This window comes from Phyllopteryx taeniolatus, chromosome 14, assembly GCF_024500385.1.
Source record: "Phyllopteryx taeniolatus isolate TA_2022b chromosome 14, UOR_Ptae_1.2, whole genome shotgun sequence".
Lineage (NCBI taxonomy): Eukaryota > Metazoa > Chordata > Actinopteri > Syngnathiformes > Syngnathidae > Phyllopteryx > Phyllopteryx taeniolatus.
This window is the reverse complement of record NC_084515.1, coordinates 5219874-5243135: the sequence shown is the minus strand read 5'-3', so window position 1 is coordinate 5243135 and position 23262 is coordinate 5219874. Positions and strand designations below refer to the sequence as shown.

Sequence of the window (23262 nt, the reverse complement as noted above, 5' to 3'; positions counted from 1 at the left end):
GGGGGTTAACTCCCTTCTCGTTGCACAGCTGAGCTGGGTGGCGGCAACAATAAACGCACGAAGCACCGATTTGCTGCTTTAATGGCTTTATTAGCTCCTCTGCACATTCAACGTCAACGGGTCCTCCGCTAATTGCTACTCTTCCCCGGTCGTCATCACTACACTTGCCACTGTACACACTCGCACCTGCGCGCACTCCTTCCACCTTCACAGTCCTGCCGGACGACGCCTGCGCAGTCCCGTCTCACTCACACATCGACGCACACGCCCACACACACTGAGTTTGCTGTCACAATCACGTAACAGAAGTATTTCGACTTTAACGGTGAAATCCGACTTGCGCGTAAATTCGGGTTATGTCGCCAGCGTAGGAACGCAACTCGTTCGTAAATCGAGGACTTCCTGTAATCCTAACAATCCCTATAGTGAAACAGCACATTCAATACACATCTATCTATCGTTAGCACTGGAATGTTCTTTGGCAACACGCCAGTAGTCAAGTTTACCTTTTAAGTTATGCCTCCCCAAAGCCCCCTCTCCAAACTGCATCGTTTACATCGACGACGTCACATTACAACAAGTGCACTGCAGTTGTATTTGAAAGGGATATAACATTTTCTACAATGTTTTATTGTTGAGTGAAATGTATTTTTTTCCCCACTTGGGTCGAAGTTCCCGTTGTCATTTTCGTAAAAATAACAAGAGAATTCACTAAATGTCTGGTTGTCTAAATAATGTAGGTTATCTTGCACCCTGGACATTGTTCTGTTTGTTTTGAGTCAATGTCATGTTTGTCTGTCTGGCAGGTGGGTTCATGTGCTGTGCGCCATCACTGTGCTCGAAGCTCGCTTTGTAAACATCACAGAGCGGCGTCCCATCGATCTGTCTGCAATCCCACTGCCTCGCTTCAGACTGGTAAGAGTCCCAAGACATGAGAGCACACAGATCATTAGTGATGTCCCCGGAATTAAAATGTTGACAAGAGTGTCTGTGGATCCTTACAATGACTCTTTTAATCCTAAAATCCATTGTACAAATTATGGTATGTTACTTGTTAATTAGTATTTTTTCTTTGAAAATCTTTGTATAGAATTTTACGACTATACAGTGTCCCAAAAAAAATTAATATTGAAGATATAGTATATCTGAGTCCATTTCCAAGGTAAATGAAATGAAAGCATGTCACAGAAATATTATTTGGACATCAGGGAGTATAGCGTCTTGAAACAGTTTTTCTTGTTAAAATGTAAAACCATTTGAGTGAGAATTGGGTACGTTATTAGACTACAATATGGGGGAAAAAAATGTGGAATTCTGTATAAACCTTTTACGTTTTAGCAACAGTGGAAATAAAAATTTTCTGTGACAATTTTTGCGATTGAGAGAGGTGCGGGGACTAAACTCGGAAGTGTAAATTTAGTATTAGCTGGATGCTAACATTTGCAACATGGCAGCTGGCTCTATTAATTAAACTCCATAAGAGTTAAAGCTGTATAATCACATAATTTTGCACAAGAGGCTAGATTGAAGTGAAGAACAAAATATTATTAGCAAACTCCCTTGAATTTTTATTTATTTTTTTTCCCCTCCCAAAATGTATTGGAAGTATTTGTAATTTGGTCTTATTTTATCATCTGATTGAAGTTGCGTTATAAAGCTCTGAAATATTACGTTTGGCTTCCTTTAACCGGAAGTTACTCTGTTTGAGAGTTTGATGTGTAGAGTGGGGATACAAATTTAGGGGTGGATTTAGAGCTGCAACTATCGAATTATTCGTCCGGTTATCCCATCGATTAATCGGATACAATTTTTTGGTGCGCTTTATTAAACACAATAACATGTGCTTGTGAGGTGCAGGTATTTTTCCACTTGGGCTCGCCATTCTCACGGTCTATTGTAGTATCTGTGACTTTGAGTGTGTATGGCAGTATATGGCCTGTATGTATTGTATGGCCTGGTGCGTGAAGTGGGTGTCAGGGAATGTAAAGTTGGCTGGCTGTTAACTGGCTAGCCCATTGAGTGACTTTGCATTAGTTGTGGGCATCGGCAGCTCATGTGTGGATGTTCTTATGATGTTTTTATTATTATTATTACTGTTTGTTTAACAAAGTGTTTTAAAGTGGGAGCATTACAGTCTGTTCTAACTAGCAATGATAGGCTATATTAAATTATTCCAAACTTTGGACATTCCGTCTTTTACGCAATTTACCGTAATTTCTTGTGTATAATGCGCATTTCCCCCCCAAAAAATGGTCAAAAGTCATCCATCCATCCATCCATTTTCTGAGCCGCTTCTCCTCACTAGGGTCGCGGGCGTGCTGGAGCCTATCCCAGCTGTCATCGGGCAGGAGGCGGGGTACACCCTGAACTGGTTGCCAGCCAATCGCAGGGCACATAGGAACAAACAACCATTCGCACTCACAGTCATGCCTACGGGCAATTTAGAGTCTCCAATTCATGCATGTTTTTGGGATGTGGGAGGAAACCGGAGTACCCGGAGAAAACCCACGCAGGCACGGGGAGAACATGCAAACTCCACACAGGCGGGGCCGGGGATTGAACCCGGGTCCTCAGAACTGTGAGGCTGACGCTCTAACCAGTCGTCCACCGTGCCGCGGTCAAAAGTCAATACTACGCATTATACATAGGTATAGGGGGAAATGAAAAAAACTTTCACATTTAATGTATGTATGGCGCCATCTAGAGGTTATGAAAAAGCTGTACACTTTCATTCCAATATGCCACCACCACCAAGAGGTTATGAAAAAGGTATACACTTTCATTCTAATATGCCACCGCCAGCTAGAGGTCATGGTTAGCTAGAGGTTCATTCCAATATGACAGGGGTACGTATGACTGCATATATGTACAGTTGTGCTCATAAGTTTACATACCCTGGCAGAATTTGTGAAATATTGTTTTTTTTAAATGCGACTGATGACTGAACAACCATCACTAAGTTCTTTATTGTTATGTTTTGTTTAATGATAATGCTTTTCTGAAATGCTTGACAGTTTAATTTGAATCCCATTAAAATAAAATTAAATGTGTTTCGCCTGGCACTTCATGTTAAAGAATTGTACCCATCTTACAAATTCTGCCTGGGTAATCAAACATATGAGCACAACTGTGTGTTTTATCATTTACTTAATAAAAGTAGGGCTGTGAATTTCAAAATAAGAGCAAGTAAATAAAAAGAAAATAGTACATGTTCAAATACAATGCTTAACTTAGAATAATTATTTGAAAAAATAACAAAAAAGCTAACACTTCATGTTTCAATCATATGGGTAGAAGCAAAATCATACATTTTAAAATGCATTATATATATATATATATATATATATATATATATATATATATATAAATGCACTTTGGGGGTGCGTATTATACATGAGAAATGACGGTATTTTTGCAAGAAGTGGTGCGCGTGACTGCACTAACATGGTCTGTGTGGAAAAATTGTTCCTGCGAAGGTTTTTTTTTTTTTTTGCAATCAAATTCTTCAAGTAATTCGATTAATAATTCCAGCCCTAGGTGGATGTCAAGCTCAAGATAAGCACATTTCATTGATACGGATGGGTTATGTTTGAATGACTATGAGTCATGTAGCAAATAAATGTCGGGGAAGGATTCCGGAGTTTGGACTAAATAGTCAGCCTTGTCTCCATTGTCATTGTTTTTAATCTCAATGGAGCTTTAGTCATGTTTCTAAATAGTATATTAGTAAATAAAAATTGCATATGTCAGTCTCACTTCAGAAGGAAACTGTGCAGTGTCTGGGTGCAATATTTCCTTTGAAACTTTTTTTTTTTTTTAATCTTTCTCCCACTTGTTTCCTTTCTCCTCCTTTCCTTCCCCTTTGCACTTCCCTTACTTTATTTACCCCACCGCTTGAAACCTTTCCTCTCGACGACCCTGCTCGACGTGACTCTTTGTCTGTGGCAGAAATGCGTTTTCTGCAGGAAACGGATGAAGACAGAGTCAACGGGCTGCTGTGTCCAGTGTTCCCACGGTCGCTGCTCCACGGCGTTCCACCCCAGCTGCGCTCAGGCCGCTGGCATACTTATGCACCCGGACGACTGGCCATTCATTGTCTTCATCACCTGTCACAGGCATAAAGCGGCTGCCGTAGCTGAGGTAACTGCCCCTAACTGCCAACTAGCGCAGAAATTAGTGGAAACCTCCCAGAATATGTTAACTTTAAAGATAGGCCGTGTAGTTTCCCAACTCCGAAGTTCACAGAGTCTACTAGCCTTTTTTTTTTTTTCTTCTATAAATCAAACGCATTCCAAAATGGAACTCTGGTTACTAGTTGCTCATTTCTAGACTTATTATGAATGATGACTGAATGAAAGCGTTTATTGTCACCCCACAAGTTAAAAACAATGGGCACAACCAAAGGGTGAGGCTGAAGCTTCAGCTTTTGTCCCCAACCCCCTTACGCATGCGTCACATTTTCATTTGGCAGGCGTGTATCGTTATTTACACATCAAAACAAAAAGACAACAATATTTCTAATACAAAGAAAAAAAATTAGATTCAAAAGGTGTCAGTACCCTTGGTTTTAACAACATTATTCCTGGCTTTGACGTCTCTCCTAAAGAGTATTACATTTTCCTATGTTAATAGTTTACAGTGTAAACCATGATCTCAAATCAGTTTAATATAGGTTTAAAGTCATAACATTACTCTGAAAAAAATAAGTCTTACAGGTGACTTTATATGGTCTTTCTATATCATGGATTTTGACTTATTGCAGGTGGGCCTGGAACATAACTCCAGCAAATAACAGGGGATAACTATATATATATTTTTTTCTCATGTAAAATATGTGCCTTGCTGCAATGAAATACATTTTTTTTTAGAAACCTTTGTCTAGATGGAGTGAGATGGTTTTTCAGGCTGACATCTTCTTGTGGTCCACAGCGTAATAAGGACTCCATGAGAGAGCTGGCGGTGGGACAGAGAGTGATTTGTAAATACAGAAACGGTCGTTACTACCACAGTGAGGTGGTGGGACTGACCACCGCCACCTTCTACGAGGTTGTGTTCGACGACGGCTCGTACAGTGACAACCTCTTCCCAGAAGACATTGAGGTCAGTAACTGTCAGACATTATTCCACCGGGCCTTGTTTCATCAGTCCTTCTTGACCTTATATCTCTCCAGAACCGGGATTGCGTGCGACTCGGGCCGCCCGCGAAGGGCGCTGCCGTGTCAGTGCGATGGACCGACGGGTTGCTGTACGGGGCCAAGTTTGTGGCGTCCCACTCCATCCCTATGTACCTGGTAGGTCGCCAGGATCCGTCTTTTTGTCTCGCCACGTGATAGTCAGAGATGAGCTGAAGGGGGGCCCCAAGAGACAGTTGATATTGGCCCATATCAATGACAAAACACTAGCACTGCCTTAGTGAGACCACGTGTTGGAATTATTATTTTTTTTTTGCTTTGGTGGCATCGAACTTCTCAACAAGGAGCATTTTCTATTCTTCAAAAAGAAGTGCTTGCCTCAATTGTTTATTACCACTCCCAGTTGGAGTTTACTGTGAAACTAAATGTATAACAAAACAAGTTGTGTATTTAATCAAATATTAACTTGGTCTTGCGAAAGTCTGCTAGCTTATTACTAACACACAATGCACAAAGCTAACATCAATGTCGTAGTAGTTATAAAACTTTAAGCAACGGTTAATTGAACACAAACGGTGCAGCAACATATATGGACAGACGATCTAATGATACTGACAGGCATATATTCTTTATCCTCTGTAAAGAATGACCAATATTACTATGGCTTATGTCTGAATGTATGTATTACACTGCCCCCTAGTGGCCAAGGTGCACTCACAGAAGGATCAGCACAATGCAAATTAAATTGATATGCAAACTGTTTAATTCATCCATCCATTTTCTGAGCCGCTTCTCCTCACTAGGGTCGCGGGCGTGCTGGAGCCTATCCCAGCTGTCATCGGGCAGGAGGCGGGGTACACCCTGAACTGGTTGCCAGCCAATCGCAGGGCACATACAAACAAACAACCATTCGCACTCACATTCACACCTACGGGCAATTTAGAGTCTCCAATTAATGCATGTTTTTGGGATGTGGGAGGAAACCGGAGTGCCCGGAGAAAACCCACGCAGGCACAGGGAGAACATGCAAACTCCACACAGGCGGGGCCGGGGATTGAACCCGGGTCCTCAGAACTGTGAGGCTGACGCTCTAACCAGTCGTCCACCGTGCCGCCCTGTTTAATTCTTTACATTTTATTTAATTATGAACTATGTTTTTAGAAAAAACAATACTGTACTGTAAAGTGCTATTTTTCCTAACTCATTCACTGCCAGCCTCCCCACTTAACATGGATATTTGACTTCTAAAGCCGTCAATGGCAGTAAATGTGTTTTAAACAGCGTGTTTAAAAAATTTCAAGGCATGACTGAATGAATGTTATAGTGTGCTCAAACTGTTTACATTGGCATCTGCTGCCTTTCAGGTGGAATTTGAAGATGAATCTCAAATTTCCGTCAAGCGCGAAGACGTGTACACCTTAGATGAAGCTCTGCCAAAACGGGTCAAGTCACGACTGGTAAGTTCCAGTCCTCTTGGGAGTGCTTCATTCGTGTCATGTACGAATGAAAACGACGACAATAGCTTGTTTTCCCTCCGCAGTCGGTGGCATCAGACATGCGCTTTGAGCTCTTTGCGCAGAACGACGTCAAACAGAACTCCAAACGACAACGCGTCATCAACTCTCGTTACAGAGAGGATTACATCGAGCCTGTCATTTATCGGGCCATCATGGAGTGATGTTGGTTTGTTCATCCGCTTCCAAGGCCTGCCAGGCTTCATATTTATAAAGTACGGCTGGGACTTTAAATGACTTTGATGTGCTTGGAATAACACTCTTTCATATCATTCTCTGTAGATTTCCTTATCCTTAATTTATTTTTTAAAGCGGTAAGAAGCCATTAGCCAGAAATCAAGTAGGGAAAAAGTTGACTACATTTTCAGGCAACATGGGTTCCACCCCATGTCAGCTATATGCAGCTCAGAAACCATTTTCTCATTTTCCATTCATTTGTGACTTTAAAGAGAGTGATATGAATTTAACTGTGGAGGTGCTGAGCTTGTTCCGAATCACTCCAGTACCTGACTTGTCGCATTTGCCCAAAGAATTTAAACAATACAGACAGAGAGTGTCAACAAACCTGAAATTTTCATCCCATCCCACAATTACAATTTGTCAGCTGTCTGATGTGAAAACTGAAGAAATGTACTCAAGCCTTATTTCACCAGCCCCCTAAAGATTACGGATTATTTTGACTATCTTGAGAAATAATTTATGTGGGTGACTTATGTTGAAGGAAATAAACTATTTTTGTCCTTTTTTGAAATCTGTAGAAAACTTCAGATGTATTTATATTTATTATAAGGGCAGATTTTCAGGCACACCTTTAATAGCTTTCCAGTTCTTTTCATTTGACGTGAACCTATCTGATCAATGTCTCACTGACGACACATGGCCGCTAAAGACCTGAGCTTCCATTCTTTTTGTCTGGTGACTTCTAGTACGATTCAAGTAAGAAAGTAGTAGTTCAATCCCTAACGAACAACATGGCATGGATGATCTGCAATTATGGTCAACTACTTTAAGTATACAAATATCTTTACCGCTTAGCGATTGGTCACTGTTTGGTCTTGAGTGAAGGTACCATCGTGTCTGTCTTTGTAAACCCTCAACTGTTTGAGTAAAGTTTGGGATAACAAAAACAAATGTTTGTATGTCAGTGATTCTCATGAAATACTTTATTAGAAATTAGCACGTTGCAGCAGTTTTTCATGATTTTTATGTCGTGCATTTTTTTTCACAAACGTAAAAAGGTGTCTTAATATAAGCTCCGACATTCCAGCAAAATACACAAAGGCTAAAGTTTTACAGTAATTCCTCACACCCCCTGTGAATTTGATTGCCTGTAGTAATAGTTTAAAGTGTAAATACACCACAAACTGTGATTCCAAAACACTTAAGTATCATTTAAAACTCATCTGTCAACATTACCCTTAAAGAAATGGCTTACAGATTTGATTTTGAATGAATGGAAGTGCGCATGTACATGCTGTGAAGACACTCCATAATAACCCAGGCTAAACTTAGCTAAGTGAAACTTGAATATGGAGGGATCACTGTACAGTACACTAACACATTTGACACACACTGGTTGAAATCACTGTTTTGGCAGGACATTTCTGTCTTATGCAAATGCCCAGTACAGCTTTCTTTACCATGACCACTGGGGGCGGAGCAAGGGCTACTCATCGTTGCCAATGATGTTGGGAAATTTGCTGAAAGCGGGCCGACAGTGACGGATGAAGTCGGAGTACTTTCCCAACTACTGTGTCAAACACTTTAAGACCGGAGCTTTACTAAAAATTGACTGTCGTTTTGGAGCTGGAAAAATGTCAAACTCCAACAGAGAAAAAAAACACTGCTGGAGCCCGATAAATTATTTTAAAAGGTAGAACAAATTCATGAATATGAAAATGATGTCATTTGGGACAACCCCTTTTTGCTGATTGGTCAATCCTGGATGGGCTGAGTTCTAATGGTGACATAATTCTTATATTTGGTCAATTGTTCTAGATTTATTTATTTAATAGTGTGATAAGTATGACTAAGTGGCTATGTGTGAGCCACTTGATTTTACTGGTGTCTTGTCTAGGCTTTTATTAATATCTGTTTCTCTTTTAATGGTGTCACACTTGCCTTAGCTTAACACATTTCTCGAGGTTCAATTGATTCTACTGGAATCTTGTGTTCTTATAACATTATTTAAAAAAATACAAACATGGTACATTCATAGGTTTGGACATCCATCCATCCATCCATTTTCTGAGCCGCTTCTCCTCACTTGGGTTGCAGGCGTGCTGGAGCCTATGCCAGCTATCATCGGGCAGGAGGCGGGGTACACCCTGAACTGGTTGCCAGCCAATCGCAGGGCACATACAAACAAACAACCATTTGCAGTCACATTCACACCTACGGACAATTTAGAGTTTCCAATTAATGCATCTTTTTGGGATGTGGGAGGAAACCGGAGTGCCCGGAGAAAACATGCAAACTCCACACAGGCGGGACTGGTGATTGAACCCCGGTCCCCAGAACTGTGAGGCTGACGTTCTAACCAGTCGCCCACCGTGCCGCTAGGTTTGGACATTTATTTAAACAAACAAAAAAAAAAGGGTCAAAGATTACTGAAAAGGTTAGGGGGAAAAAGACATCAATTAAGCAACTTTCCGACTCCTCGAGAGCAGCGTTTCCCAATCTTAATTGCGGCAAGGCAAATTTACAATTTATTTACAACGGAAAACTCTCACAGCACATCACCAAACAAGGTCACAAAAAGAAGCACGCGCCGGACCATGGGTGAGCGGGTTTTCTGTGCTACTGCTCCGCATCCATGGAATTCCCTGCCCAACCACCTCAGGACCCACTAGTTTGTGGATGTTTTCAAAAAAACACCTCTAGTCCTTCCTCTTTAAAGAGGCTTTTCATTTACCTTAATCCTCGTTTTAAATTTTGTACTGTACATTTTTACTGTGTGCGTGTAGTACTTTGAGATTTTACAGAACAAAAAGTGTTATAAATAAAATGTATACACACACACAAATTAGGATCTTGTTACTAATTAAATGTATAAATTGCATAAACCACCACCGGCTAATTTAACCATATCCCTGAATAACAGTTTGACATCTGTGAGATAGATTTTCCCTGGGGAGACGCTGACGCCTGCTCTAGCAGTTTGGTGTTTTCATCACCGGCGGTAGTAACAGACCTTCCACTGCCTGTTTTGTCAAGAATAGATCCTGTTTTGCTGTGGATAGCGTAAACTGCACTACGCAGTTCTACTACTATAAATCGCAAACTGGTGAAGAACTACAATCGGGGACAGACAAATTTCTTGCCATGTGGCAATTTTTCAATGCTACTCCAATGTCATTGAACAAGCCATGGGCAGCTTACAAAAACTGCAAAGTCCAAGCTACCAAATGTTGATGGCCTAACATCTGTCCGAATTATACCTGAAAGGGTAAGACTTTTTCCCTGGTATTGCGCGAACACCTGTTTTAAGAGTTTGGTGTTTTCATCAGGGTTTGTGAAGAACAGATCATGTTTTGAAAATTTTGCCGTGGATAGGGGAAGTATAATAGTCACCGAACACCCTGTATTTGTGAATCGTCTTAAAATGTAAGTCTATACTTCAATAATATTTCAATTGTTTTACTTGAATCCATTGTGGAAAACCCTGTTCATCTCCAAACTCTTCTGGTCCAAACTGTGTGTACACAGTGGTTTATTATATTAAGACACTCACCTGAGGTGGTGCCAGTTTGTTTGGTCTTGCCCATCAAACTGGACTTGATTCACAATAGCCTCTAATCTAGGATGTAGGTACAATACACCCCCATTGTACGTGCTGCACAGCTAAACTCACATAATCCCTCAGACCTGTCAGAGACAACACAGGTGTGGCATATCACTTTAACATACTTTGTGTCCGCAACCGTCTGACGCCAGTCGCATGGTGCTCGAGTTACACAGCTCATGTTACTTTGTGCTCATGATGTCTGATTTGAAGTGTTGTTTTTTTAAACAAAGTGTATTCACCAAACACACAATGGTATAAACAATGAAATGTTATATACACACATGCAGCTGCGCCGGTTTCACTGTTTAGAATATTGAGTGTCTGACAATGCTTCTGTGGCCTTTGATGTTGTTGGCTCCAAGAATGATTCGACACGTGCTCAAACATTCTCTAATATGAAAAGAAAATGTACTGTGAAATTAAAAAGTCAACACACCCCTGTGCAAATGACATTTTTTGTGATATAAACGAATGAGACCAAGATAAATCCTTTCAAAACTTGTTTTCACCATTAATGTGGGGCTTTTGAGAGGGGAAGTAAAAAATTAAGTGAAATAATGTGGTTGCACAAATGTGCACACGCTTTTATAACTTGAATGTGGCTGTGTTCAGATTTAACCAATCACCTTCAAAGTTATACTAAATGGCTAGCCAGCACACACCTACCACCATATAAAGTGTCTTTGATTCACCCCAATAAAGTGCAGCTGTTCATTTGGGTTTTTTCTGACATTTTCTTTCTGGCAGAAGCCTGTAGGTTTCGTTCTCACACTATGTCCCTCCACCTTGTCTAAGGCCTCATGTCCAGCTGAAGAAAAAAAGCCCCAAAGCATGACACTGTTATCAACATACTACATACAATGTAGGAATGGTGTTCTTTTGGTGATGATCATTGTTGTTCGCACCAAACATACATTTTTCATGTGCTTGGGAGACTTTGTTATGGTCCAATGAAACCAGGGTTGAACTTTCCCAAAAACATGCTTGTTAGGTTCACTGAAGACTCTAAATTGTTGATAGATGTAAATGTGGGTATGAATGGCTGCTTGTCTGTATGTGACTCAGCTAGGATAGGCTGCAGTTCACCTGTGACCAAGCAGTACAAAAATGCATACATGGGCAAATATAACATTATATGCAGTACATGTAAAAAAGCAGTAGTTAGTAAAAAAAAATAAAAAAAAAAACGTAATAAAAAATTGTATTCCTGGTGCACTTGCTGGGTGATCTTTTTAGCACAAACACACTCACGTCGAGACAAGTTGCTGCATGAATAACCGGAAACATACACTTCCTTGGGGAAACTTGATCGTTTCAAGGATGGATTAAGAGATACTGGAATCTAACACCTGTCAAAGTGGAACATTAGCCTTGCTGCTTGTGGCCACTTTATTACAGGCTAATGTTTTGCTGAGGGTTGCAGTGTAGTTGTGTGACGAAAATGGAAGTCCTTGTATCATTTGTTTAAGAAAAACCTACTTTCTGCCGTGTGGCTCTTCCCATATCCAAATAGATTTTCCACATAAAGACAGGGACTTGAACTCACATAAATCATTACCACTGAACAGAGCGCCCACTGTGTTAAAGCATCAATGTACTGTCCATTAACAGCAAGATACGTGTGTGTGTCTCTCATTCAGTGGCAGGCCCATTTGGTACCTAGGCCTTCAATGAGGTCTTACCCGACTTAATCCACCTCTTAATACCACCACTATCACATTGCGATTAGAAACCATCAGCACTATACAAAGATGCAATAAAACAGCTTGCCACTGTGCTACAGTATGTACATTATCTGGAGCAGTTCACGATCGATATTTATCTAATAACATAACAAAAACATAATTTAAATAAAATACATCATACTTACCAGAGAGGCTGATTATTAAATGTATTGTGTGAAGAACACTACAGTCGTGTTTTGCTCGTTGAACCAATCAGAGGATGGAAACATGCTGACATCATCGAGGGCCAGCTCAGTGGCCCTCTGAGGATGAATTTGAAATATAACTGGCGAAAGAAACAGTCCCATTGCTAAAATGCTGTAGTTTAAGTTACATAAGCCAGCACTGCTGATTCTGAAGAGCCATAGGCAGATTTTAAAAAAAAAATATATATATAATAATAAAAATAAAATAATTTAACGTCCACATACCCGAACTATGGTAAGGGAGAGCATAAAATACAACAAATATTGGAATTTGGACTGGTTGCCAGCCAATCTAAAGGCGCACATAGACAAACAAGCATTCACACTCACTATGGGCAATTTAAAGCGTTCAATTAACCAAACGTGCATGTTTTTGGAATGTGGAAAAAAGTATCTGGAGAAAACCCATCATGCCGCCACTACATTATGTCCTATGGGAAAAATCTAAAGAAAAAAAGCATTCCAGAATGGATCGTGTTCGACCTCAGAGGTTCTACTGTGATTTCAGGAGTTCCCGTTTTCTTTTGGGTGGAAATGAAATACATTCTTGTCTTCTGTGTTACATCAGCTGTGTGAGCAACAGGTGTGCAGGAAATTGTCTCTTTCGTAAGTGGACGTCCTTCCTTGACTGGTAGACACTTACTTCATCATAAAGGAATCAAACCAGAATGCTTGACTTAACCTGTGCAGCTCTGCAGACGTGTTCCCATGGACTCCAGCTCATCTCCCAGCTTGCTTGAACTGGCCAGGGAGTTGAAGCGGCCTCTTCTGCACGTCATAAGAAGATAACGAAACATCTCTGCAGCAGCACGCTGCAAAGCCACAAGACATCAAGTAACTGCGTATACATACAAAATGTAAAATTATGCTTGAGTGCTTTTACAAGAGCAGTTCTAAATCTGGGGGTATTGCCTGTATTAATAGTTTATATACCACAAATTATTTTAATATGTCTAACTCATATTACATTACCCTTAAAAATAAAAACCTTACAGATGATTTGATTCTGAAAAAAAAAGTCACGACGTCTGCATGTAACTTCCGTAAAAACCCAGCTTAAATTTAGCTCCTCCCTGATGTACAAAGATGATCTGTCTAAATCAGGATGTACCACTTCAACAATATTTCCCGACACCAATTACTACTTTCCTATTAGCCAGGGCTTTTGGTGTCATCTGGTCGCGTCTTAGGGCATTACAGAAAGGGCAAAAAAATATATAAAAGGTAAATTTGTCACTGTATTTAGGTTGAAATATTCCATCCATTCCATTTTCTGAGCCGCTTCTCCTCACTAGGGTCGCAGGCGTGCTGGAGCCTATCCCAGCTGTCATCGGGCAGGAGGCGGGGTACAGCCCGAACTGGTTGCCAGCCAATCGCAGGGCACATACAAACAAACAACCATTCACACTCACAGTCACACCTATGGGCAATTTAGAGTCTCCAATCAATGCATGTTTTTGGGATGTGGGAGGAAACCGGAATTCCCGGAGAAAACCCACGCAGGCACGGGGAGAACATGCAAATTCCACACAGGCGGGCCCGGGGATTGAACCCGCGTCCTCAGAACTGTGAGGCTGACGCACTAACGAGTTGGCCGCTTTGAAATATTCAACAAATAAATAAACCCCATAGCATTTTTAGGTTAACATGATAGTTATGTTTACCTGGCATTATGAAGTCTCCTTGGAAACATTTTCTTGCCAAAAGCACAGACAATACAAACATGACAAGCGTGAGATGCAATACATAACAGCAGTACTTCCTGTTGTTGCCACCTCATTAAGCTGCAGACAGCAGCAACGGAAGTCAAAAGGTCCCCCAAAAGGCTTCATAGTCTACTCGTCACATGATGCATCGAGCCCATAATCATCTGAGCGATCTTGTGTTGGCAAGAATGTCTCCCCCCCCCCCCCCCCCCCCAAAAAAAAAAAAAAACAAGCCTGTGCTCTTGCTTGGCTGGGGAAAAAAAAAAATAATAATAATAATAATCACCCTGGAGGAAAACATCAACAGGCACTGATGATTTATGGTGATACTGTGATGATGATGATGAAACACATCGTTGACCTTAGGGATGTTGCTGCTGTGCTTTGCGGGTCATGGAATTCTCTCTGGATGGCCCTAAGAGATTAGGAAAGTGAACTAAATGTCAGATATTTCTGCAAACAGATCACAACTCTTAGCCGTGCATTTATTCGGAGCATATAATACAGTATGTCTTCAAAATTAGACATCTTAAATATGAATTTTCTGTGTTGCAAAACAATTCTATGAGGAATTGCTGCTCCTTGGTCTTACAAACATGAACAATAGTTCATCCATCTATCCATTTTCTCTGCTGCTTATCCTCACTAGGGTCGCAGGCGTGCTGGAGCCTTTCCCAGCCATCTTTGGGCGGGAGGTGTGGTACACCCTGAACCGTTCGCCAGCCAATCGCAGGGCACATAGAAACAAACAACCATACACACTCACATTCACACCTATGGGCAATTTAGAGTCTTCACTCAACCTCGCATGTGTGTTTTTGGGATGTGGCAGGAAACTGGAGTACCCGGAGAAAACCCATGCAGGCACGGGGAGAACATGCAAACACCACACAGGTGTTGTGCTAACCAGTCGTCCACCGCGCCGCCACAATAGTTCATATTACAAATATTAACATGTAAAAATTAGACCCTGTAGAGTGAAAACAATGTAAATTTGACACACCAACAGAGATGTGTGCTGTTAACAAGGTTGCCAAATTTGAATGTTTAAAAAAAAAAAAAGAAAATAAATAAATATTCTCATCTCTCTTATGCCTACGCATAACTACATGTTTGAGGTGCAAAATTATATCCACTTAGAGCCTGCGGAGGCTCGAATATATCCCACCGGGTTGTTATGGTGCTTTTTCACACCGTGACAATGAGGGGCTTTAAAGCCACCAAGCCAGCAGGCTATCCAAAAGAAAAATGCATTTTCGGAGTGCAAGCATAACTAGCTAGCTAGCTGCACGTCGCAATTGTGCCAGATAACCGCTGATGCGAACGATTGCACTCAAGTTCTTGTTTAGTATGGGAAGGGAGACTTCTGATGGGGCCCAAGTACATCACTGGGCCCTGTTTTAGCCACACCCCACAAAAATCAGGAAACCTGACATGGTGATTCTAATATGATAATAGCTAATTATAATATGATAGGGCAAGAATATGAATAACTAATAATTCTTGCTTACATATTTACAATGTGTAGTTGATGTGCTAGAACAAAGATTTACCCATGGCTCCTGTTATTGATTACTGTATAGTACATGTTAACTCGTATTGTCTGTTACTAGTTGACTCGTGTGTGTGTGTGTGTGTGTGTGTGTGTGTAAGGAACAGTGACCTTGATGCACAGGTCACTTCTCTTATTTAAACATTGGGCTGCAAGCAATTGAGAGAACATTTATTTAAGGTAAGGTCTCATTCGACATGGACAATAAACAACCCAAGGCGGTAGTCTCAGCTAGCATTGACGTGCATAGGAATGTTGAATGTGGGAATGTTTGGTCCTAAAAATGTGCCTGCCAAGAAACAGTATCACCAGGGTCACAGATAAAGTCCTCAAACAAAAACAGGAATTATTTTGGAGCCAACAAATGAATCAAAGTCCTTGAGGGAGCTTCAAGTCAGCTTCCTGGCCTGTCACAGTTATGTGATTCTTACACTCATCTTCCATTTGATTATTTTCTAATATTAATAGTATCACACACAAACCCTTAGAGAATATGAATGTCTCTTGCCTTCCATAATAAAACAAGATCATCCTTTTGACTTCCTCATGCTTGAGATATTGCTGAAACAGCAAAGGCTAACAAAATTGTGTCGCAATAAGACAATGGCCTGCACCCATTTTCCTGCTTTTGCTGTCGTGTCATTTTGCTCTTTGAATCACGATACTACAATACTTTAGTTCAAATTTACGTAAAAGGCATATATTTTCCTGTCCTGCTATTATGTTTTCCTGATTGTTGTCCTGTTCCATCACCCATCTTCTGTTGAGCTTCAATTGGCAGACAGTCTTAAATTCAATCCATCCATTTTCTTTTCCGCTTATCCTCACTAGGGTCGCGGTCTGCTGGAGCCTATCCCAGCTATCTTCGAGCGGGAGGCCCTGAACCGGTTGCCAGCCAATCGCAGGGCATACAGAAACAAACAACCATTCGCACACAGGTGGGACCGGGAGAGCTGTGAGGCAGATGTGCTTACCAGTCTTCCACCGTGCCGGCCAGTCTTAAATTCTCCTGCAAAATGTCTTCATGATACTTCGGAATTCATTTTTCCATCAGTAATAGCAATGTGTCGAGGCCCTGAGGTAACAAAGCAGTCCTAAACCACAATGCCACTTTTTTCATACTTCACAGTTGGGATGAGGTTTTGACGGTGGTGTGCTGCACGTTGTGTGTGCCTTCCAAACAACTCAACTTTGGTTTTATCTGGCCACACAATAGTTTTCCAATAGCACTGTTGAACATCGAGGTGTTCTTTTACAAACTTCAAACCTGTCGCATTGTTTTTTGGAGGGACAGCAATGGCTTCCTCCGTGGTGTCCTTCAATGACATCCATTTTTCGTATAGTAGATTTGTCAAAATAGATGTCAGCAGGTGTTAGAGAAATCTGTAGGCCTTTACACTGAATTTTTCTTCACATCATTGATCATTCTGTCTCTTACAGCCATCTCTACAGGACGGCCACTCCGAGGAAGCGTAGAAACAGTGCTGTACTTTCTCCATTTATCGACATTCGGTTTTACAGTGGACTGATGAACATTCAAGGCTTTTAGAGGTACTTTTGTGTGAATTCTTAATATTGTCTGACCTCTTGGTATTCAGAGAACTCTTTTGTGTGAAGCATGGTTCACACATGGTGCCTTGAGATATGAGTGACCCCACTTGGGAGTTTGAGATATGAGCTGTCATTCAGCCTATTTTTTGCTTTGAATTACAAGCGCATATCTCAAAGTATAACTGTACTAGAAAACTTAAAAACTGGTAGGTTTTCGCAGGGCAGGGTAGGTTTAACCAACACCTCAAATCCCGTTACATTGATTGGACTCTAGGGTGGCTGACTCATGACTCGGATTAACTCTTGTCGAACGCATTAGCCTATAGGGGTTCACATTTATTTTCCACCATGCACTTTGAATGCTTACATGGTGTGTCCAATAAAAATCTGAAAACATAATTGTTTGTGTGTTACCTTTAAAGAGACTGTCTATCGTTGTGACTTAGATAACAACCGGATCACATTTTATGGCCAATTGAGGTAATTCCAAATGCCTCACATTCTTTTTCTTTGAACTGTAGATAGGCCTACTTTAGCGGTAACCCTAAGCCTCAACCAAACACTTCTATCCTGACAAATACGGATGTAAGAATAAAAGCCTGCTGCCACCTTGGCTTCTAGATAAACACCAGTCACAGCACACTAGCACACCTAGCCTCTAATTACACAAATGCCACAACAACTAGGCAAGGGCAAATACCCTCTTGCTAAAACTAGCACCACTTCACATAAGTAGCTCAGTGAACTGTTGTCGTAAACTCACTCAAGCTCTCATCAATGTCGTGCAGTATCGCACTGATGTATTACAGTGATGTGAAGAGGAATTTATCAGTCAGCCTTTGTGGTGATAGTAGATGGAGGTTATAGTAGACACTATTGTCTACTTATTGTGTAATCTACTGAAGAGTCTGTAAAGGTTTTACTTTTGCACAGTAGCCATCTGCAGTAGCTACAGAACAGGATTATCTATCATGAACAGACAAACCGCCACAAAATTTGAAAGCAAATTTTTTCGTGTTGGATTGTTTGTTGTTTGTTCTGAGGAAGCACACGCACACACACACACACACACACACAAACAGCCGTTTGAATTAGCCCTGTGTCATGCAAGTGAGAGACTGGACTAGTACAGATTTCATTACCATGACAACTGGGGGTGGAGCTAGGGGATTAAACAGGCAAGCAAGTGGCTCCTACTTGAGGGAGCAGAACTGAGTGTCCACTTCAGTGCCTTTCTGTGAATCTTTCGGTCTCTCTATATCGTTGTTGCCACTCTGTGACATTATAAGCTCAGTAGCTCTTTCCCTCTGAGAACATCCACTTTGAAGCCTCGCAACAGAGATTTACTGTTGGATCACTTGTCAGATGTCAAAATATGAAAAGTAAGATGAAGAGTACTGTTTAAATACCAATTCTAATTGAACCAGGAAATGTATTGGTGGAAGTTTAGAGAAGGTCAAATTAAGTCCACCTGTAAAAGTTTTAGGTTCATCCTGCAATTTCCCTTGAAAGTTTAATGTCCCCATTAATAACCTATCACTTCGCATAAACGTAAACACTTAAAAGTGCTTTTTTTCTTAAGGACTTCTACTAAGGTGATGCATGGCATGAGAAAGTCTGAAGGACAAATTTGTTTTTAAAACAGTTGCAGAATTGCCTCTAGTGACATTATTATTAGAACACAGAACATAGTAAACTGAAAGCCTCACATATTGATTCTTAAAGACTTCCAGAAGTGGCCTCCTTTCGGTATCTTGACTTCGGATGCCCGTTGAGCAAAGACAATTGAAAGAAACAAATAGAGCTTTCCGTGTCTCAAACAGTTCCTTGAGAGGCACACCATGTAGCTTTGTGCCTCTCAGACATGTTTAGAGGAGGAACAATTAGTTGAGTCATTGACTCCTGCTTTGAAAGGGGGTGTATTGTAAACAAGCAATGCATGTGCTACAGGTCATGAGAGTGTTAACTTGTATGTGTACCATATGTACTAACACCATATGGTTATATGGAAGTACAGATACAGTACTTACTACTGTGGTAAAAGTACAAGTACTGATTCAACTCCTGTAACTAAATAAAGTACAAAAGTACATAGGCTACCTGGAAATGTATTTGAATACAAAGCTAAAAAGTACAAAATATTTTTGTATATTCAATTATATACACAATACAGTGAACGTCTGCATATTCATGGTTCAGCATTCACAAATGTTCTATTTTGGGGAAAATCTGTCCTCCATTATTCCCTTAAAAAACTGACCTATCCAGTTTTTGTGCCCAGGCAAAAGCATTTAAAGTATTGCTTTGTTGCCATCTTCATGCCAAGGAACTATGTTGATGTGAAGTGAGGAGTTTCATTTAGACCAAAGTAGTGCTTGCCACCATCTTGTGGTGTCTTGGTGCCAAGAAACTAAGTTGAAAAGCTTCATTTTGACAAAAGTAGTACTTTGCCGCTATCTTGTGGCATCTTGATACCAAGGAACTATAGTGAAGAGATTTGAGGCGCTTCATTTAGACAAAAGTAGTGTTTTGGCTTCGTCTTGTGGCATCTTTGTGCCAATGAAATATCTTGAAGTGTGTTGCGAAGTTTCATTTACACAAACGTAGTGCTTTGTGATAGTGTGTCTTGTGGTATCAGTAGGCAACTATAAACATTTTAGGGGGGCGTCATTTACTTGGATTTTCACCATTGGCAGCAGAGCTCGGTCCCTACTCTAATGTAAGAAGTAGACTTAACACCGATCTGATCGGCCTGATCGGTATGGGCCGATAATTAGCATTTTATACTACTGCAATAAAATCTTGTATTCCGATACCACCGCATCCCGTCTTTTACGATCACTGAGCTTTATCTTGTCAACTAAAATGCGGCCAGATACACTCGTTACTATGGCGACGACAACAACAATTGATTGTGTCGTGTCTTTAATAGGAGCAAAATGGGGAATAACGTGTGGTGGTGGTCACTGATGCTCGAGAGAGGACTTTATTTCAAGGATTGCTTGAGGTATGTTCATCCATCCATCCATCCATCCATTTTCCTCCGCTTATCCGAGGTCGGGTCGCAGGGGGAGCAGCCTCAGCAGGGAAGCCCAGACTTCCCTCTCCCCAGCCACTTCGTCCAGCTCTTTGCAGACGCTGCACCGATCCGCCTGTCGATCTCCCGGTCCATTCTTCCCTCACTCGTGAACAAGACCCCAAGAACAAGAACAGAATTTCCTCGAAGCCATTCGGAAGTCGTTCTCCATTGCCTCACCGAACTCCTCCCACATCAGCGTTTTTGCCTCAGCAACCACCTAAGCTACATTCTGCTTGGCCAGCCGGTACCCATCAGCTGCCAAAAAGGCCCGACAGGACTCCTTTTTCAGCTTGAAAGCATCCCTGAGCGCTGGTGTCCACCAACGGGTTCGGGGATTGCCGCCACGACAGGCACCGACTACCTTACAGCCACAGCTCTGGTCGGCCGCCTCAGCAATGGAGGCGTGGAACATGGTACACTCGGACTCAATGTCCCCCGCCTCCCCCGAGACGTGGGTGAAGTTCTGCCAGAAACTCCTTCTGACAGGGGATTCTGCCAGACGTTCCCAGTAGACCCTCACAATACGTTTGGGCCTGCCAGGTCGGACTGGCATCTCCCCCCACCATCGTAGCCAACTCAACACCAGGTGGTGATCAGTTGACAGCTCCGCCCCTCTCTTCACCAGAGTGTTCAAGATATGCAGCCGCAAGTCCGATGACACGACCACAAAGTCGATCATCGAACTGTGACCTAGGTTGTCCTGGTGCCAAGTGCATTTGTGGACACCCTTATGCTTGAAAATAGTGTTCTTTATTGACAATCCATGGTGAGCACAGAAGTCCAATAACAGAACACCACTCGGGTTCTGATCGGGGGGGCCGTTCCTCCCAATCACGCCCCTCCAGGTCTCACTGTCATTCCCCACGTGAGCATTGAAGTCCCCCAGCAGAACGATGGAGTCCCCAGCGGGAGCGCTCTCCAGCACCCCCTCCAGGGACTCCAAAATGGGTGGGTACTCTGAATTGCTGTTTGGTGCATAGGCACAAGCAACAGTCAGGTGTGTGTGAAGCAATTTAATTACAATAAAGTAATTTAATTACAGTAAGTTAGCACCCATGATTTCTGTCATGTTGGTTTGACCTGATTGATTCGAATACATGACCTGAATACAGAATACAGTATACAGTACACAAGTATATACAGTAAATGAACAAGTGATTTAAATAGACACATTGCTCCATCTTGTGATTGGATCGGTGATCGTTTTTTTTCCAACTTGCTGATCGGTCCCAAAAATCCTGACCCTGTAAAGCCTAGTAGGAAGTCAACGTAAAAAGTCCTCACAAAAATAAATATTTAAGTAAAGTACAGATACGTGAAAAATCTACTTAAGTGCAGTAATGAAGTATTTGTTACTTCCCACCACTGATGTGTCCATGTAGTACATCAGTGTTTGCATGTGCTGCTTGTTCTTCTGGCTTCTGCTGATGGACTGGTCACCAAATGGAGAACAGTGGCTGAGCAGATTGTGTTTCCTGCTTGATTGAATATTTATAGATCAGCTTGCTACCCTGCCACACGCATGGCAAAAGTGGAAGACTGTCTCCCATCTCCCTCGGTCCCCCTTGCGCTCTGGTAACTTGGTCCGCTGCCTTAAAACTGTTTATGTAGGATGTGAGTCCTTGCGAATGGCAGAGGCATTAATATGAATTAAACTGAGCAAAATTGAGTTAAGCGAGTAATACAAGGTGTGAGAAATAGCAGTCTGGATTTGTGTCTGGGGAGGAATCTGCCACATGATACCATAAAAAGCCCAACGGACAAAAGCGTCATGTGTAATGTGTTCAATTGGCATCTAAGCAAAGGAGTAGTAGGCTAGTGGTTATGCTTTTCTGTCAATATCAGTTGTGGGTGTTCAGGGCCAGTATGGACTCCTCTGCTGCCCAAAACATTATCAGAAGCACTGACCTACATTTACAACCTAAATTGTAGTTTTTGTTCCATGAAATTGCATTCATATATTCCCAAGTCTATTCTATTCATTTCGTCGTGTTTCTCTTGGTTGCAGAACTATGACCTGAACATTTTTTTGTCTAACAACTTTCTAGACGTAACAAAAAATGGTGCTGTTTTTGGAGGCTTTTGGAATGGATTAATGGCATTTCCTTTCATTTAAATGGGGAGATGTGGTTTGGGATACAAGCATGGAAACGGAACAAAATACACTCGTGCGTTAGGGCATCACTTAAATGCATTTTAACGTGTCTTCTAATGCTTTTACTGCGTGTCAAATGGCTCATCATCACCACTGATTTGAGAATTATGTATGAGAATTAGTACCTTATCGGGGTGTATGATTCTGTAAAGTCCTGTCCTTCCTGCAAAGATATTTTCATCTTTCATTTTCATGTTCAGACAAATAGCATATGGATGCCACCACACCCTACAACACCAGGACACACCAAACATCTATGTACACATCTTGTCACCATCTGCTTTTTAAAATGTCACTCAAACTGATTGCTACAATAACAGAGCACAAATCGCATAGTTTGATGTTCTCATTGTCACTGTACATCACCCACTTCTGTGAAAATATTTAAAGAGGCAATTGACTCACGCATCTGAGTCCTCATCTCACATGATACTGCAAACAATGAGCTAATATCACACACAGCCTCAGCCAAAGCTCAGCCGAAATTAACTAGTTATTGACTTTCTGTATATCCCAAATACATGACTATACACACAGATAAATTGAGGATTTAATGCCACATACTGGAAATCCATACACTGGTGTGTATGGAAACACTTTTACACCATAGTATATCTGCTGAGTGTGTCTATCAAGGATGTTAACGAGTATCTCACCAGTGTGTGTTCCAGACCCGTAAAAACAAACAAACAAAAAAAAGCTTGCGCCGCACATACCATTACGAGGGGGTCGCACGACGGTGGGGCGGCGAGGGCGTCACACAGACTCTGTACGTTATTGCTTTTGCCTTTTTTTCTTTTTTTCGTTGCCACATTAGCACATGACGTGCACCCGGCTTGTAAGAGGCAGAGCGGCC

The 23262-nt window shown here is 41.5% G+C and overlaps 1 protein-coding gene and 1 long non-coding RNA gene across 6 annotated transcripts in view; one reads left to right on the top strand and one right to left on the bottom strand.

The window, feature by feature from the left end:
* The window catches only part of LOC133489239 (lysine-specific demethylase 4A-like), a 25675-nt gene extending 17898 nt beyond the window's left edge, over window positions 1-7777 (top strand). For all 4 annotated transcript variants that reach the window (XM_061798119.1, XM_061798120.1, XM_061798117.1 and 1 more), the window contains 6 exons: window positions 807-915; window positions 3949-4140; window positions 4930-5100; window positions 5172-5291; window positions 6497-6589; window positions 6673-7777. In XM_061798119.1, the coding sequence (XP_061654103.1) occupies window positions 807-915; window positions 3949-4140; window positions 4930-5100; window positions 5172-5291; window positions 6497-6589; window positions 6673-6810 (823 nt within the window). In that variant the 3' untranslated portion in view covers window positions 6811-7777. The remainder of the gene's footprint in view (window positions 1-806; window positions 916-3948; window positions 4141-4929; window positions 5101-5171; window positions 5292-6496; window positions 6590-6672) is intronic.
* LOC133489242 (uncharacterized) lies at window positions 5199-23262 on the bottom strand. Of its 2 annotated transcripts, XR_009791845.1 has the most exons (4): window positions 23123-23262; window positions 14356-14484; window positions 13046-13175; window positions 5199-5344 (listed from the first exon to the last, which is right to left on the bottom strand). It is a non-coding gene; the product is annotated as an uncharacterized LOC133489242 (long non-coding RNA). The 2 variants fall into 2 exon arrangements; XR_009791844.1 differs by lacking the exon at window positions 5199-5344 and having other exon boundaries at window positions 11013-13175.